This window comes from Dreissena polymorpha, unplaced genomic scaffold (genome assembly GCF_020536995.1).
Source record: "Dreissena polymorpha isolate Duluth1 unplaced genomic scaffold, UMN_Dpol_1.0 chrUn028, whole genome shotgun sequence".
NCBI classification, from domain to species: Eukaryota; Metazoa; Mollusca; class Bivalvia; order Myida; family Dreissenidae; genus Dreissena; species Dreissena polymorpha.
The window spans coordinates 289,945-308,534 of NW_026273342.1; the positions used below are offsets into that span (position 1 = coordinate 289,945).

At 37.5% G+C, this 18,590-nt stretch overlaps 1 protein-coding gene across 6 annotated transcripts in view; it reads right to left on the reverse strand.

Annotated features, from left to right (window-relative positions):
- Positions 1 to 18,590, reverse strand: part of LOC127863698 (TNF receptor-associated factor 4-like) — a 70,728-nt gene that overhangs the window by 35,939 nt on the left and 16,199 nt on the right. Inside the window, exon 1 of one of the 6 annotated variants that reach the window (XM_052403307.1) lies at positions 1,772 to 1,875. The exons of the other annotated variants lie outside the window; for them this stretch is intronic. Coding sequence (XP_052259267.1) covers positions 1,772 to 1,845 — 74 coding nt within the window. The 5' untranslated portion in view covers positions 1,846 to 1,875. Of the gene's footprint in view, positions 1 to 1,771; positions 1,876 to 18,590 lie in introns of those variants that run through there. 6 annotated transcript variants of the gene reach the window in all.

Here is an 18,590-nt window from a genome sequence, read left to right on the forward strand (position 1 = left end):
AGTAAAAAAACTGTTAAGTTAAAATTATCAGTGTTGTAAGGACTGTCCGACTTAGTTGTCTGATTGCCCCAGGGAGAGAAGGTTGTGGATGATGTTATTAAATAGAAAATGAAGTCTGTATGTTGGTATGATGTGCTCATGCAGTTGTTTTCTAACCCGGCAAGGCCCATGTTCAAACTTGGCCTTAAGATCATCTAGATACAACTTCTGACCAAGTTTGGTGAAGATCGGATGAAAACTACTTGAAATAGAGAGCGGACAACATGCTGAATGTTTAAAACGCAATTAGTGACCCTGTGACCTAGCTTTAGACCCGACAAGGCCCATGTTCGAACTTGGCCTAGACATCATGTAGATACAACTTCTGAACAAGTTTGGTGAAGATCGGATGAAAACTACTTGAAATAGAGAGCGGACACTTAATACGGACCGACCGACAGCCCGACAAACAAGCCCACTCCTATATACCGCCCTAAAAATTTAACTTCGTTTGTGGGGGTATAACAATATCCCATTCAGCTTGTGACAAGATAACGATAAATCCTTTTAAATCGCTGTATGTTTAAAAACTAGGGCGAAACAACCCCGGAATTAGGGCAAAACCACCCAGGGCAAACGGGAATTCGGGCGAAACAACTCAGGGGCGAACGGGAATTAGGGTGAAACGACCCAGATTCCTGCTCAATCAGTGGTGTAGCTTGAATAATATACCCTCACCATAGCAACCAAAAGTATGCCCCTCTTTAGCTTATATGTTGAATTTGTTCTTGATCTTTCCACAAACTTTCACGCCAATAAATAAAAATATAACTTTTTTTGTAAACATGATCATCTGCAGAACTGCCAACTACTTCTGTCTAGCACAATTTCAAAATCTTGAATATGAGGAGTCTCTGTTATAAGGACAGATAGTATTCTTTAAACAAACATTAATTTTTTACATTATTGATATACAGCTTTCTACCAAAATATGAAAATGGAGCAATTTAATATTTCTTTTAGACCAAAATACATTGTTTTATTTAAAACAAAAAAGAGCTGTTTTCATATGTTACTGCCCACAAAGTTGTTTATGCTAACAAAAAAAATCTCATTGTGCTACACCCTTGCTTTAACAAGTTTGCTAAATCTGCTATTTCTATAATCGTCCGATCAGTTACCCGTATAGTTCCCATGAATATTATAATTACCACTTATAGCTATTTGGCAGAAAATAACACCAATTATGTGTTTTATTTGAATTAACAGTCATTATAGAGTTATACAATATATTTTTATTCATGTTATTTTTTTGTCACTTAAATGTTTTTTATGCAGATAAGGTGACGATATTGACCCAGTGTCCTTCAATATGTGTAAATATCTTAATCAGATCAGGGAAATGTGGTTTCAAATTATCCATAACAGTCAAAAGATATGCAAGGTTAGGCATCTTAACTGTCTGGTCATTAAACACATAACAGTCAAAAGATATGCAAGGTTAGGCATCTTAACTGTCTGGTCATTAAACACCGGAATTCAAGCAAAAATTATTTGAAATTATTGAATACAAATTACTTAAATATCATGCATTTGGTACTTCAAATTATTAGTATTTTTATACAAAGTAACTATTTTATTAGTTGTTAAATCTGACTTAATGCTTTATCTTATGATTATATACATAAATTTGTATTTAACATAAAATTATATTTTGCTTAGTTTCCCAACATTCAAGTAATAAGTTCCAAAGTTAAAAACAAACAACAATATGCGAATGAAAGCAACTTACTGTTTTATTTTATCTAGTAGCTTCACACTTGCTTTTAACAGCTCACTTCTTGACAGCACTGGTAATATCTCCATCCTGTATCACTCTTCCACTTAATTATGTCACTTAAACCAATATTTTGAAATGCAAATCAATGTTGTTTTTATAAATAACTGGATCTTTTACATTAGAAGTTCAGAGAACGCATTTGGTCTAGAAGGCATTGATTTAAAGCAAAAATGTCCAACATTTGTTGAATGCCAATATCTCAATCTACAACAATAACTCCAATAAAAATTATCACTCTTCTTTTGTACCTATTTTATATAGGTGTGAACTAATAAGAAAACATCAAACAGATGTAGAATTACTTGAATCAATATCAAAATTGACAGCTTAAAAGCATTCACACTTCAAAGTAAACTTTATCACTTCTACTATACATCCAGTTTAACCACCAAAAACAATGTGATTGTAAAATAAAATATCTGAATGCTTTTGTATGAAAATGACACTTAGTCATACTTCCGATACCCACAAACACAATTAGCACTTTGAAAAACAACTTTACTTCTTCAATGAAGAAGACAAAAACAAGTTTCACAGGCTTTTTATATCCTTACATGGCTCCCAAATTGGTGAACCTTACAACTTAAACTCTGTATTGAATTACATAAAGACCCCAATGCACGAGTCTGTTTTACATGACAAAGAACAACTTTCGACAGATGTACCAGTACTGATGATGTGACACCATACTTTGGCCATTTTAACACAGCACCCATCAATTTTATTTGAGCATGATTTCATCAGAATGTGTGAAAAGTCAACAGTTTAAGTGACTGCCTCCGGTTAGGGACATGATAACATCTCCAGTCACACGTTTCATAGCCTGAAAGTGTGCCCCATAAAAGGGGCCAGATTTGGCACCTGCTGGTCGGGCATCACATGCTGGCAATATGGTGCCACTAGTCAGCTTGCAAATCCTATTAAAAAGGTAATATAAATATTTTTACACCAAGGTGAGAGAATTTCCAGGCTGCCATCTGTGGGTCAGGCTGTGACATATATGATCACATTTTCATTACGACACAGGACACATTCACTGACTAATATATTAAAACAATCATATTAACACCATGGTCTTTTAACATCGTAACCTAAAACAAGAGTGCCAAACTGTCACAAGATACGCCCGTTCGAAGGTTTTGGACACCATGCTCAATGCTTGAAATGCACTAAAGGACCTCGAGACCTAGTTATTGACCCGGCATGACCCATATTTAAACTTGACCTAGATATCATTTAGATGTAACATCTGACTAAATTTGGTAAAGATCAGATGAAAACTACTTCAATTAGAGAGCGGACACCATGCTAAATGCTTGAAATGCACTATGTGACCTCGTGACCTCGTTTTTGACCCGGCATGACCCATAACAACTTGACCTACATATCATCTCGACACAACTTCTGACCAAATTAGGTGAAGATCAGATGAAAACTACTTCAATAAGAGAGCGGACACCATGCTAAATGCTTGAAATGCACTAAGTAACCTCATGACCTTGTTATTGACCCGGCATGACCCATATTTGAACTTGACCTACATATCATCTAGACACAACTTATGACCAAATTTGGTGAAGATCGGGTGAAAACTACTTCAATTAGAAAGCAGAGATTATGCTTAATCCTTGAAATGCACTAAGTGACCACGTGACCTAGTTTTTGACCCCACATGACCCATATTCGAACTTGACCTAGATATTGTCTAGACACAACTTCTGACCAAGTTTGGTGAAGATCGAGGGAAAATTATTTGAATTAGAAAGCGGACACTGCTGTGGACGCCGCCCACCCGCCAAGGGTGAAACTATTATACATCCTGTTTTAAAAAATCAGATTTCTTAAAAATGTTTTTCATTTGAGAGTGCAACATATCTGTTGAGATAAAAAAAAATGATTTTGACATTTGTATGGTTCTTTATACATCATCAAGTCATGTCACCTGCCATAAAATACTGAAAAATAAACTTTATTGACTGCAAATATTTACTCTTAATTTTTTATCAAGTTATGTTTCCAAAATACATAAATACATAATATTGCTGTTTCCATAATAAGTTACCATGAATTAAAACTGTTAAAATCCCAAAATAAATAATTTTTATTCAAAGTCAAATACATATTTGACTTTATATTACGATAAATAACATAATGCCTTTAAAACAAAACAAAAATAATATTTAATATTTTTGTCCTTGACAAAATTCAATTCATCAAGACAGGAGTTTTTCGGCTATTAAATAAAGCTGTAAAACAGATCAGATCTCAAAGCAAACTGACCTGATCCCATTAACAAACATTGTGATTTTTTTTGATTTTTTAGAAAGAAGTTTCTAACGATTATTTTATTGCAATTTTATTTCATAATACATCAAACAAAATATATAACTATCATTTATCTTATTTTTACTGGCCTTCTTTGTCAATATTTGTTGATAAAAGAATCCATAGTCTAAAATAAATTCGGTCCATTTTGTTGTTTTCAAATTCCAAAATTTGCCATTTTATCGATTTCAAAAATCAATATTTGACCAGACTCCATTTTCCAAAAAGGCTAGAAAAACCTCTGCAATAAAGCTTATAAATAGGGAAACTTTCATTTCCTTTTAGAAATTGCATTAAATGTTCAAAGCATCATGGTGTTAATATTAATTAATCTGTAATCACACCTAAGTACAAAACTACTACTCATCATAGCGTGGACCAATGACAGCCTCAAGGTGACAACCATCTGCTGCTAGCACTGATGACCTACTTGTGTTTTTAAACATACCTTCCAGCAATGCATGCATTGATACTATCTTAATTGAATCTGCAACATGTGGACAGGTTTTTTGCTGCACCCTGTCTATATCATACTAATTGCTACTTGCACAAAATCTTGAAGTAGATAGCCTTATGCTGACAGGTTATATAACATAACTAATGTTGATAATAATAGTGACAATAATGTTGATTATTATTTTATGTTGATTGTGAATGACCTATCTTCTATTCTGGGAAAGCTTGACTTGGCCTGTTTTTTATTAGTATTTCAATGAATTGCTTGCTAAAGATGCATATAAGACTTCCATAACCTTACAACGCTTTTAACAGAAGAATTCCTATCAATTGGCATTCATATTCAAGCCACATTTGGGATTAAAATATTGGCAAACCTTTCTGAATCCAGGACAACGGAGCCTAAGGCAAATGTAAGTTGAAGCTGTCATTTAGTCCTATATCAACATACTCTCTATTTATAATCTATCAGTACTTCTAGACCTTATGCCATAAAAACCTCCATATGGCTTGTCTTGATCAATAATATGAGCGTGTTGTTCTGAAATATGAAATTAACAGATATAATGCTTGTTTAATTGACATTTCTTCACAATTAGTCACAAAAATCAATTCTGCCTCTCTCGTGGCCTGTAATATAAACCAGGTAATATAAGTGAGTATTGATGCTGTCCCCAGCAGGGAGGCCTTTCTTTTGTTGTAAAACGTGTCCATTAAATAAAATACACTGTTCTCTGTGAAAAAGGGGTTCAATGCATGTGCATAAAGTGCCGACCAAGATTAGCCTGTGCAGTCTACACAGGTTAGCCTGTGCAGTCTACACAGGTTAAACAGGGATGACGCTTTCAGCTTTAATCATTATTTTCATTTACAGGGTCTCTTTTTAGCAAAATTCTACTTATGGCCAAAAGTGTCGTCAATCAGCCTTTGCAGACTGCACAGGCTAATCTGGGACGACACTTTATACACATGCGTTAAACCCCCCTTTACAGAGCATGGCCTGAATCATTTTTGTGTCTTTGGTTACCTTTCCTTTAAAAACTTTCACCATCATAAGGTACATCTCCCGGGCTTAATTTGTATGAACAAATATAAAAAAAGCATTCAGTGCAAAATACACACCATCCTGTCATGTGTTACTACAGGACTGTACTTAATGATCAGATTTTCCACATGACTTTGTAAGCTTTTCTGGGCCAATAGGCAACGCAAGCAAGTAACCAAAGGTAGTAATTTCAAAAGACAACACAGGAAGCTGTACAAATCTTTCAAACATCAGGCACATGCACCACATCATAAAGTTATCAAATCGTATGACTTGAAACATGAATTATTGAGCAGTAACCTATCATTTGTAAGATAACTTGGGATTTTCTTCCATGGCACAAAGGCCCAGGGCAGGTGAATATTAGCTTGCTTGACAAGGTTTAAGGGTCAATACAAGTCACTATTATGGAAATATCTCTAAATGATATAGAGATAGGAGATTGAGAGATTAAGGGGCCATCACCTGCTGTTGTCATGGTAATCATTTGAAATAAACAGGTGGTCATGTTAAAAGATGGCATATTAAAGTGATCAAAACATAACGGGTATTTTAAATACCTTTACAATATCTGACAGATCAAAGGTGAAATGTTTTGAGTAAACAGAATGACCCTTCATTACTGACCCTTTTGTTGAGTAAGACTTTATTTAAAATGGACAGCTTAATTCAGAAGTGGTACTTGAGCATGTGGTCAATTCAATTTTCACACTTAACCAAACAGCATTAAATCCACTACAGCAAATAAATTGAATGTTTGATCAAAGCATTATTAAATGTATTATGAGCTTTGGGGTCATATAAAATTAAATGTTGAAAAATGAAAAACTAAACAAAATTGCCTCAGCTATGAAAGGAAAATGCAACCATCAATTTTTTTGTTCTAGAATACAAAGGAAGCATACAAATAATCTTATAACTGTAACTTATAAATCATTCCTTGAAATCACTTTAAATATACAATGCTTGAAACATGAACCTTTAAAGGGACCGTCAACAACAAACGACGAAAAATGAAAAGTTCTAAAAATACGTTTTTTTTTACAATTATTAGTTTATGTTGATTAAAAAATCACGATGTCGTTTGTGGTTGACAGTCCCTTTAAAAGAATAGAAAATAGTTGTAAACAATCAGATACTTTCAATTATAGAATCATGTTTATGTTATGGTTAAGTGTGAATTGTTTATAAACATTTAGGACGATTTTAGAAAAAAAAAAATTGTTTAAGTTAACGAAAATCACCTGCAAAATGTAGGAGGAGTTGTACACAGAAGCTTTTCTTATTGTTATTAAAAAAATGCAAATAATGTTGCACTTACAGAAAAATGGAACAGTCACCTGCAATCGTGGAAAGGTGTGTAAAAACCAACACGGTCTATGCATCCACCAAGGAAAGTCTGGTTGCCAAAGTGTGAGGTCACAACGACAGCGCTTAGCTGGTGTGGCTAGTGAGACGCAGGAGTACCCCAGTCTGGATTCAACCCACAGTACTGGGGAACTCTCCGTCAATGAGACAGCACATGATGTCTTCCGGGAACCAGAAGTGGAAGACGAGCCCCTTCTTGAGCTACTTCAGACACAAGGAGCCCAAGATGCAGACCAGGCGACTGTTCCGGATAGACCAATGCAAGATGCTGCCACTAGAACCAGGAAAGAAAGGATCATGTGGCCCAAGGCGTCCGACAAGAAATCATGGAAACAACTCGACGAGGATCTCGACATCATCCTCGAAACATCCTTGCAAGGACCAGTGAATCGGAAACTCACCACCCTCACCACCCTTATCTACTCGGTAGGGAGGAAGAGGTTTGAATGTTGAAGAGGGTGTTGCACGAAAAGAACCTCCAAAACCTAACAGACGGCAGACCCGTATACAGAATCTGAGACACGAACTCAGACAGCTGACCTCAAGATACCAAACCAGTTCACCTACGGAAAGGACTGGATTAACGCAACTCTGGCAAACACTACGGTCAGAGCTGATGTCACTACGGAAAGCCGAAAACACATGAAGGAAAGCCAGGGAAAGGGTAAAGAAGAGAGCAGCATTCACAGCCAACCCATACAAGTTTGCAAGATCCTTACTCGACAAAGAACAGTCAGGGAAGTTAGAAGCACCACTTGCAGAGGTTGAAAGATATCTCCATTCTACACACTCTGACCCCAATCGAGAGGAACTGCGAGGGGACTGTGAACGAATAGACCCAGCTAAGGAACCAGAGAAGGCATTAGATGTCTCGGAACCAACACTAGGGGAAGTAAAGGATACCATCAGGAAAGCAAGAAGCGCTTCAGCGCCCAGACCCAACGCCATCCCGTATAAAGTATACAAGATGTGCCCATTACTTCTAAAGCGGTTGTGGAGGCTTCTTAGGGTTGTATGGAGGAAGGGGGAGATTCCAGACGCATGGAAGGAAGCAGAGGGAGTATTTGCACCAAAGGAGAAGAACTCCAAGACAGTCAACCAGTTCCGAACGATCTCAATGCTAAACGTTGAGAAAAAAATATTCTTTGCTATTCTTGCAAGGCGTCTGACATCTTTCTTGACTTGAAACAAGTACATTAACACTTCAGTTCAGAAAGGGTGAGTTCCTGGTTTCTCTGGCTGTGTGGAGCACACCAGCGCAATCACACAGCTCATCCGTGAGGCGAAAGAAGGCAGGAAGGACCTTACCATTGTCTGGCTTGACTTAGCCAACGCATATAGATCCATTCCACACCAGCTGATCTACACAGCCCTCCAGCACTACCATGTAGATGGCCACGTACAGAAGATCATCACCAGCTACATGGATGGCATCCGGCTACGGTTTGCGGTAGGTGACCAGCTAACTAGATGGCAAAAGCTGGAAAAGGGAATCGTGACAGGATGCACTGTTTCTGTGGTTCTTTTCATTATGGGGATGAACCTTCTGATAAACGCGGCTCAACGCGAGACGAGAGGTTCAAAGACGGCATCGGGAATCTATCTCCTATCTTGCAGAGGTTTTATGGACGACCTCACATTGTCGACTACAACGCATATCTAAGCTAGGTGGATGCTGACAGCCCTAACAGACGTCACTTCATGGGGATGAATGAAGTTCAAGGCAGTCAAATCCAGAGCTCTCGTCATTAAGAAGGGACAGACAACAGAAAGATTCAAGCTCCACATACAGAATGAGGAGATCCAGTCCATATTGAAAAGCCCAAAAAAGTGCCTTGGGAAATGGTTTGACGCAAGTCTACAAGATCGAGACAATGCCAAGAAGCTCAAGCAACAGGTAGAAGATGGCCTCAAGAAGATTGATCGCTGTGGACTACACGGGAAGTTCAAAGCCTGGTTGTACCAGCATGCATTGCTCCCAAGACTACTCTGGCCACTGATGCTGTACGAGGTTGCTATTACGACAGTCCAGAGGACTACCAGCAGGAACCTCAGAAAGTGGCTCGGAGTACCGCCAAGTTTCACAAGGATTGGACTCTACCGGAAGACCAACAAGCTGCAGCTCCCACTATCTTCATTGGTAGAAGAGTTCAAAATTGCAAAGACAAGACTTGTGCTGATTCTCCGGATGAGTGTATTTGGGAAGCAGGGATTGAAACCCATACTAGCAAAAAGTGGTCAGCGACAGAGTCTGTGAGCCAGGCAGAGAGCAACCTCAAGCACATTGTCGGAGTGACTGCCGTTGGACGTCAAGGGATCGGCGCAACCAAGACCATATTGTGGAGCAGATCAGACCAGAAGGAGAGACGAGCAATGATACAGTCAGAGGTCAGAAGAGAGGAGGAGAGCGCAAGACAGGCTAGGGCAGTTGAGATGGGGGCGCAGGGAACATGGACCATGTGGAACACCACAGACAGGAAGTTGACCAGGGGAGAAATCTGGAAATACGAGCCATTGAGATTTTGGTTCCTCCTCAGGTCTGTCTATGACCTTCTACCATCTCCAGCCAACCTATGCTGATGGGGACTCGCAAAAGATCCCAAATGCAGTCTGTGCGACAGAATCGGCACACTAGAACATGTGCTGTTATCCTGCTCTACAGCACTGACACAGGGGAGGTACCGATGGAGGCACGACTCAGTACTCAGAGAGCTGGCTGACTGGCTGGAACGAGAGCGCAAGAAGGAAAGAGGAAACCACCCTCCTCATAAGCTCATATCCTTCGTGAAGACTGGTGAGACCAGAAAAAAGCAAACACACAGGTCGTCAATCTTAGATGGCACAACTGGCTGGAACATGTAGGTGGATTTGGGAAAGAGTATAATCATTGATGCTAAATACCTCATCAAGAACAACCAATCAATGTCCAATTTCTTGGCTGTGTATTTTTTCGCAATAAAATAAAAAATAAACATATAAAGTTTACAGCTGAAATTGTCCCCTCAGGCGTTAGATACTAGACAAATCTGTCTGCATTATGCATAAGAAACAAATAAAGGCCATAAACATTAAACAAAATTATATTTACATTTATAAGATGTCAAAAATCTAATGATAGTATTCACTGACACTGACATGAGGTTCGTTATGTTGAATAAGGGACACAATCATATCAAACGAATGCATTCAGGGACAGACTCATAATGCAATTATTGAATGTTTGAACATCAGATCACTATAAAACTAACTAGAATCAATTAACAAGAGGACCTGAAAGGCCCAAAGTCGCACACCTGAGATAAAAAGAAATGACCTGTTTTTTGCAGCCCAAGATATCAATGGAACAAATGTTCTAACCAAGTTTCATGAAGAATGAACAACAAATAGCCCCCTGGCGGCGATGTTTTTCAACAGACCTGATTTTTTAACTCGTCCAATATATCATTGGGACAAATCTTCTGACAAAGTTTCATGAAGATCTGACAATAAATGTAGCTGCTACAGTGTTAACGGGGCAAATATTCATGACGCACAACGGAAAACAGACAATTGAAAAAAGGTGATCACAAAAATTCACCATGAGCAAAAAATATTATGCTCATAAAGATTGTCACTATGTTTGAAGATGATATTATTAAAACTAATTGAGTAAACTAAATCAAGACATGATAACAACATTTGCACTCAGCAAGTGTCATTCAGATTAAACTAAAAATGTGACTGAAAGTATTCACAATGTTTCACTATAAACAACTGTAGACATAAACAAGAGCTGTCAGAGGACACTTTGCTCGACTATTTAAGTGCTTGACATTATAACGTAAGCCATCATGGGGAAATTGTTCATATTCAATAATTTATTAGACGATCTTTCAAAAATAAAAAAAGGAGAAAAAACATTATTTTTTTTGAGGGGGAGGTTGAGAGGGGGTATAATGTGGGGTGGGGTCATTTATAAGACCATCTTTCAAAAATAAAAATAAAAATGAAAAATAAAAAAAAATTGGGGGGTGGGGGGTAGGGGGGGTGAGAGGGAGGTATAATGTGGGGTGTGGTAATTTATAAGATGATGTTAAAAAAAAAAAATCGGGGGGGGGGGGTAGGGGGGGGACCAGAGGGGGGTATAATGTGGGGTGGGGTAATTTATTAAATGATGTTTTTTGGGGGGAGGGAGGTTGGGCGGGGATGGGGAGGGATTCTGGGTAAGGGCGTGGGGTATTGTTTGGGTGGAATCCATTGTGGTATTCAGGTAAGTGTTGTTTTGTCAAAGTAATAATAAAATGTGATCATAAATAAAGAAGTTATGGCAATTTAAGCAAAATGTTCAATTATCTAAGTGTAAAAGGGGCCATAATTATGTAAAAATGCTTGATACAGTGGTCCGCTCTTGTTTATAGGTTGGGGTCATGTTGGTCAACAAGTATGCAACATTTAAAAGCAATATGTCAAAGGATATAGGAAATATTTGGGGTAGTACGCAAACTTTAACATAGATTTATCAATAATATGCATATTCTAAGTATAAAAGGGGCAATAATTATGACAAATGCTTGATAGAGTCTGCTCTTGTTTATAGGTTGGGGTGATGTTGGTAATTACGTATGCAAAATATGAAAGCAATATGTCAAGGGACAATGAAAATAAATGGGGTAGTACGAAAACTTTAACTTTTGCTGCACATTCTAAGTGGAAAAGGGGCCCTAATTATGACAAAATGCTTGATAGAGTTGTCTGCTCTTGTTTATAGGTTGGGGTCATGTTGGTAAACAAGTATGCAAAATATACAAGCAATATGTCAAGGGACAATGAAAATAATTGGGGTAGAACGAAAACTTTAACATTTGCATGCTAACGCTAACAGAAACTGAAACGCCGACGCCGGGATGAGTAGGATAGCTCCACTATATATATTACATATAAAATAGTCGAGCTAAAAAACTACCACACCCTGAGAGCCTTGTTTATAAACAAACATGAACTATTTCAGACTCGCCTTGCAATTATATTTCCAAGTAAAAAATCAATAAATCCGTTTTAAAACACAAATCTTTGATAATGTGGGTTATTGTTTTAAACAATACAACCCAGTTTATTTAAGCAGAAATGTGGACCCTTTCAGGGAGAGTATCTTGAGCATACTAGTATGTTGATGAATAAATAGTTCTCTCAAATTCCTGAGTAAGAGTTACTGCCCATTCTATAAATAGAAAGTTCTGAGATCATTTCCTTTCTGGCCTTGGATTCCAAGGCTTAAACCTACAGAAACAATCGAAATTAAAAAATCTACATTAATCTGCAGAGATATTTCTTAGTTATATAACAAAAGCATCACAAAATGTCTGGAAGTGGTAAACCAGCAGGAAGGAAGAGAAAAGCTCAGACAAAACTGCCTGAAAATCAGGAAACTAGAGTGTTCACAAGCTTTTTCGGCGTAGCTGTTTAACATTACTTTTGACCTTACCTGACCTTTGTAAGAGTGTAATAAAATTCAAATAAAATTTTCCGTGGCTAGACACGAATGAATATACTTCATTACTTCATTTATGCCATTGGCTGATTTGAGCATACCACCAAAACATTGGAAGCATGAACGCGTCTTTGTAACACTGTTTTACTGCGTGTTCAGCATGAAACAATTCTATCTCTAATGAAAAGGCTTGATAGATAGAACAGTTTTACACTCAACTCTCAACATCAATACAGTTTGTGCATGCACCTTTTATTTTCAGAGGATTGCCATCGCTCTGGGCGTTTGTACTTAAAGGCTATGTTCTCATATTTAGTAATTACTTCCAAATTCCTGTCTGTGTACTAGTATATTTAAGTTCATAAAAGTATTGTTTTTCCCTATCCTGATATTTGTTTTGGCCAAACCATTTTAAATTGCTTTCGAAATTGAACATTTAACATGTAAAAGTCTTTAGACCAGATATATGTTAAATGAAGATCTTCAGCGATATAATTATGGTATATCATAAAGAGATTCTTAATGTGTTTTCAACAAAACCATGATAAATAATTTTTTTTTATTAATTTAACAAGAAATATTCCACCATATTGACTAATGTATTTAGCATGAGCACGATGATTATCGATACTTTCAATAATTGAATCAAATAGCAATGCCCGACAAACCACTAAAACAGGTTTGTTCGAAGAACATACGCGCATATAAATATTTAAAATATGTATGGATACTTCTTGTGTGGCTGATTGACTCATATGTTTAAATTTCACTTCCATTCTTCTTTTGGTTTTCTGTTTTGTATCTATAGGTTTATGACCAGCAATATGTAATAATGTAAAATAAGCCGCAAAAACTCCGCGTAACATCCCGTACTGCGTGTGATGCAGCTAAGAACTGCACATAAAAAGATATTCGCTATCTTTGATCTCATTCATTGAACTCTTTACCTTTCACCAACTCCAACCACAATCAACGACTTATATCTTATTTTTAAAAGATATTTCTTGTTTACTATATAATATAAGGAAAAAGCCCCCCCCCCCTTCCCCGGTGGCAATGTTTTTTTCCTGATCCAAATCATTTTTGAACTCAGCTGCCGTATCCAGGAAACATATGTTCAGACCAAATTTCATGAAGATTGGGCAAAAACTGTGTCTTCTAAACTGTTCACATGTTTTCACTATATACAAATAGAGAAAACTGCCCCACCCCCTGGCCGCCATGTTTTTCCACCCATTATGACCATTTTCGAACTCGTCCGAGATATCTATAATATCGATGTTTAGAAAAACTAGAGCTGTCACCATAGGATGACTTATGCCCCCTATAAAGGCATGATAGAAGTAATAATTTTTTTTCAAAACCTAACCGCAGATTTCCAAACCTAAATGCGGACCCTAAGTTCAAGGTCAAAGTCACAGGGATCAAAATTTGTGGGTGTGTGTGTATGGAAAGGCCTTGTCCATATACACATGCATGCGGAATATTAAATTGCTATCTGAAGCGACATAGAAGTTATGAGCATTTTCGAAACCTAAAAGCAAAGTGTGCCGAACAGACGGACGGACAGTCCCATCACTGTATGCCCTCCTTCGGGGGCATAAAAGTTATGATGATAAGGCAAAAAATGTGACTTCTAGAGTGTTCACAAGCTTTTTTTACTATATAAATATAAGGAAAATGATCCCCCCTGGCGGCCATGTTTTTTTTACCAATCCAAACCATTTTCGAACTAAACCATTATATCCAAAAAACACATCTTCTGACCAAATTTCATGAAGATTTGACCAAAAATGTGACTTCTAGAGTGTTCACATGTTTACACTATATACATATAGAGAAAACTGCCCGCGTCCCCTGGTGGCCATGTTTTTCACCGATCTGGACCATTTTCGAACTCGTTTGAGATATCAATAAAACCAATGTTTAGACCAAGTTTCATGATGATTAGGCAAAAATTGTGACTTATAGAGTGTTCACAAGGTTTCTCTATAGCCATATAAGGAATACTGCCCAGTCCCCTGGCGGACATGTTTTTTCAACGGGCCGGAACCATTTTTGAGCTCAACCAACATATCATTTAGACAAACATTTTTAAAAAGTTACATGAAGATTTGGCATCAAATGTGACTTCTACAGTGTTCACAAGGTTTTTCCTTTTTTTGACCTAGTTTTTGACCCAGCATGACCCAGTTTCCAACTCAGTCGAGGTATCAATGGGACAAATGTTCTGACCAAGTTTCATGAAGATCGGACAATAAATGTGGCCTTTAGCGTGTTCACAAGGCAAAATGTTGACACCGCACGCCACACGACCAATGACGGACCAAAGGCGATCACAAAAGCTCACTATAAGCATGTTGTGCTCAGGTGAATTAAAAATCAAAGCGCTGAAGCACTGAAGTTGTTTGCTATTGCATAATCTTAGACGCAACTCAGTTTTCAAAACTATGTTATAGCTTTTTTATAACAAAAGTTTGAAATGAACACAACCCATTCAAATTTATAGAGAGTATGGCTGGTATTCCATCTGTCTGTATCCGCATCCGCATATCCGCATCCGCAAAAAAATAGAACAAGTTGAAATGCACTGCGCTTATTCCATTCATCCACATCCGCATCCGTATATCCGCATGCGCAAAAGGCGTCCGCAAAAGAACACTCAAGTGAGCATTCTAATGCGGATGCGGACAAGATACGGACGGGATTTAGCACGATGAGAGTAGCTGTCATCTCAAAAATCAACTGAAAAACTATCGAATTCTTGAAAAATTACCCGTTATAATACAACCAACGCAGTTCTGCATATCGGGACTCTGATTTTACTTCAAATTATTGGTAAAGCATAGCCAAGGCACTAAAAGAAGATGTTTCAGGTATTTACCAGTTGTATTCTTTAACAGACAGAATGATGATTTGTACCTTAAATCGACTTAAATTCACGCTTGTCCTTCATAATAATTCTCTCAATTATAATTTTTAGTTTTATCCATATACAAAAATAAAGATATGTTCGAGGTATGCGGATAAATGGAATATAGCATCCGCATTATGATTTTGCGGATACGGATGTGGATACGGATGCGGATAGATGGAATACTAGCCTAAGTCTTAAAGCACAGGTCGAGATGTTGGTGCACTGTTTATCCTCATATTAATGTTATAGAGATAACTTAGACAAAACAAGACTATTGTCAAGCAATGAAAGTACCGGCTCCACCATTGTCAGAAATTCCACCATTGTCAGAATACTTTTTTTATTTGTTGCCATAGCAACCAGAATTTTTGACGTAGGAACACAATGAAATGACGTGCATTATGTCCATATTGCCATCTATCCATGTTCCAAGTTTCGTGAAAAAATATTAAGAACTTTTAGTTATCGCAGGATCCAAAAAAACACCATTTTCAGCAGTATTTCTAGTCTATATGTTGCCATAGCAACCAGAATTTTAGACGTAGGAACAAAATGAAATGACGTGCATTATGTCCATATTGCCATCTATCCATGTTCCAAGTTTCATGAAAAAATATTAAGAACTTTTAAAGTTATCACAGGATCCATAAAAGTGTGACAAACTCACAGACGCACATAGAGAAAAAAAAAGTCCCCTTCGGTGAAACCGGTAGGGGACTTATAACAACAATATGTCTCTTTTTTTGCAATTGGTTGCTGCACTGGCAACCATCTTTAGAATTTCCGTTGCCTTGCTAAAGAATAACAAGCCTTGAGTCGTGTACATGTTGTGTTATGTGTATCTAATACTTTATTTATTTTCTATACATTATTGAGCAACAATTATGCTGACATGACAGACTTTTAATGCATCATGTTTTGTTGTGAGCCTAAATAGAAACATTTCCTAAGCCAAATAAATTGATCCACAGTCGCCAATTTGTATTCTATGTAAATTTATTGGATTGTGTTGTTTAAAGCTTCGAAAAAGCTAGTTGCCCTGTTTTTTAGCACAACTGTAACCAACTTTTGAAGTTGAGTTTCCTGGGTTTAAATATACTGGCCCCATGCTAACAGGCAACCACTAAACCTGTAAGCTATTCATGATGTAAGATCTGACAGTGTATTGAGCTCATTCAATTTGCAAGTCTGAAGACATTTCAGGGACCTTTTCACATTTTGTAAAATTGATTAAAGGATTTAATTATTTGGAGAGCTCTGTTGTTGTCATTATATTTTTTCATTCTACGAGGATTGCTTCATATAAAGTATGAAATACATCTCTCATTGTATGAGCACGGATGGCCAAGTGGTCTATACAATATAAAAAATTTCCAGGGGTCAGTGGTTCGAGCCCAGTTGAGTGTAACTTTTTTTTGTTTCTTTATTTATATGCTTGTGTTTTTTTAATGGAGCTTTTAAGATCCAATGTTTACATTTATCAATATTAAGCATTTAATGACAAACTGTGAAAAGGTCCCTTTTAGACGTTTACTAAAAATGCCACAAGGGTAAAACTTTAGAACTCATTAGTTGTTTATTTGATTTAAAAGTGATTTTGTTTATTTGCTTTCTTAGCCAGGTTACTTTGAAGTTATTATCACTTTTAATTTTTTTTTCAAATCTTTAACAGAAAAGATAATTTAAGCTTCATTTCGGGAAAACAGAACTTAATGCATATGCATTAATTGTCATCCCAGTACCAGAGACTCTCTTTAAACGACAAACACCATGAAATCAGAAAGTGTCGTCCTTGATTAGCTTGTGCGCATTGCACAGGCTAATCAGTGTGCACAGGCTAATCTGGGACACCACTGATTTGGTGCATCATGCGGCTTCTCATCTGGGTCTACGCTTTTTGCCAAGGCCTTTTTTCTAGACGCTAGGCATAAATGGGTTAAACACTATTGATAACATACACACACTCACTGTCTGCAGTGTACTAGTGGTGAAGTATAAACAGGCTGATGCGGTAGTTATCGTTCTTAGCGTAGTTAAGAGAACACCTATTTGCAACGCATACCACTAACCTTAGTTGTCAGCAAGCGAACAACTAAAAAGTATTAATATACTAAGTTGCCGCAATGTTGCTTCTCAGTTGCCGCTACTAGTTGCCGCTTTGTAGCCGCTCGGTAGTTTTTCGTATGCAAAAGAGCTTTCTGGCTACTAGTTGCGGCTCGGTTGCTGCTTCAAGTTCTGGCTATGTTGCCGCTATAGTTCTGACTCTGCTCTGGCAACTAGTTGCAACTTGGTTGCCGCTACTAGTTGCAGCTTGCGGCTATGTTGCCGCTACTAGTTGCAGCTCTGTTGCCGCTACTAGTTGCAGCTCTGTTGCCCCGTCTGGTTGCGGCTATCTTGCCGCTACTAGTTATGGCTGTGCTCTCGCAACTTGTTCGAGCTATGTTGCCGCTACTAGTTTTGGCTATGGTCTATTGTGAAAGTGACCTTGACCTTTGACCTAGTGACCCCAATTTCAATAGGGGTCATCTAATGTCCAAGGCTAATGAACTGGTCTACCGACAGACATCCAGCAAAACAATATACCCCCTCTTCTTCGAAGGGGGGCATAACAATTTTGCATGATATATACACTTCAAAGCAGATGCACAATTCCTCACAATTTTCCCTTGGGGTTATTTAAATATAGACCTGACCATTGTATTCTACCAAGTACTGACCAATGATAGCAATCCTTGACAGCCACGAACATATATGAAGCTACAATACCATATTTAGGCTAGTCAATCTAGCCGTAAATAGCATTAAACAAAAATAAATATTTTTTGCATTTTGATTAAGGATAATATCTAAATAACCACAGGAAAAAAGTTGCAGTCTGAAATATGGTGGGAAATGTCGAAAAATCGTGTTTTAGTAGACCCACCGTCACAATTTCATTTGTATTAAAAAAAAAAACAACATCTGTTTATATTACAAGCATACACTACAAATGTGTTTTGATTGGCACTAAAACTCCATCAAAAACCACCCAGCCCCATTCTTCCAGTTGGAGAATAGCAGTTGATATCCAGTTTTGTTCCTGGAAGTAAACGCGAAGCGAGTGGAATATTGCTGCAGAAGATGTTGGAGGTAAGCTTTGAACTTGAACAACAGTGGTACTTCGCATTACTTGCGAAGAAAAACGTTTGAAACG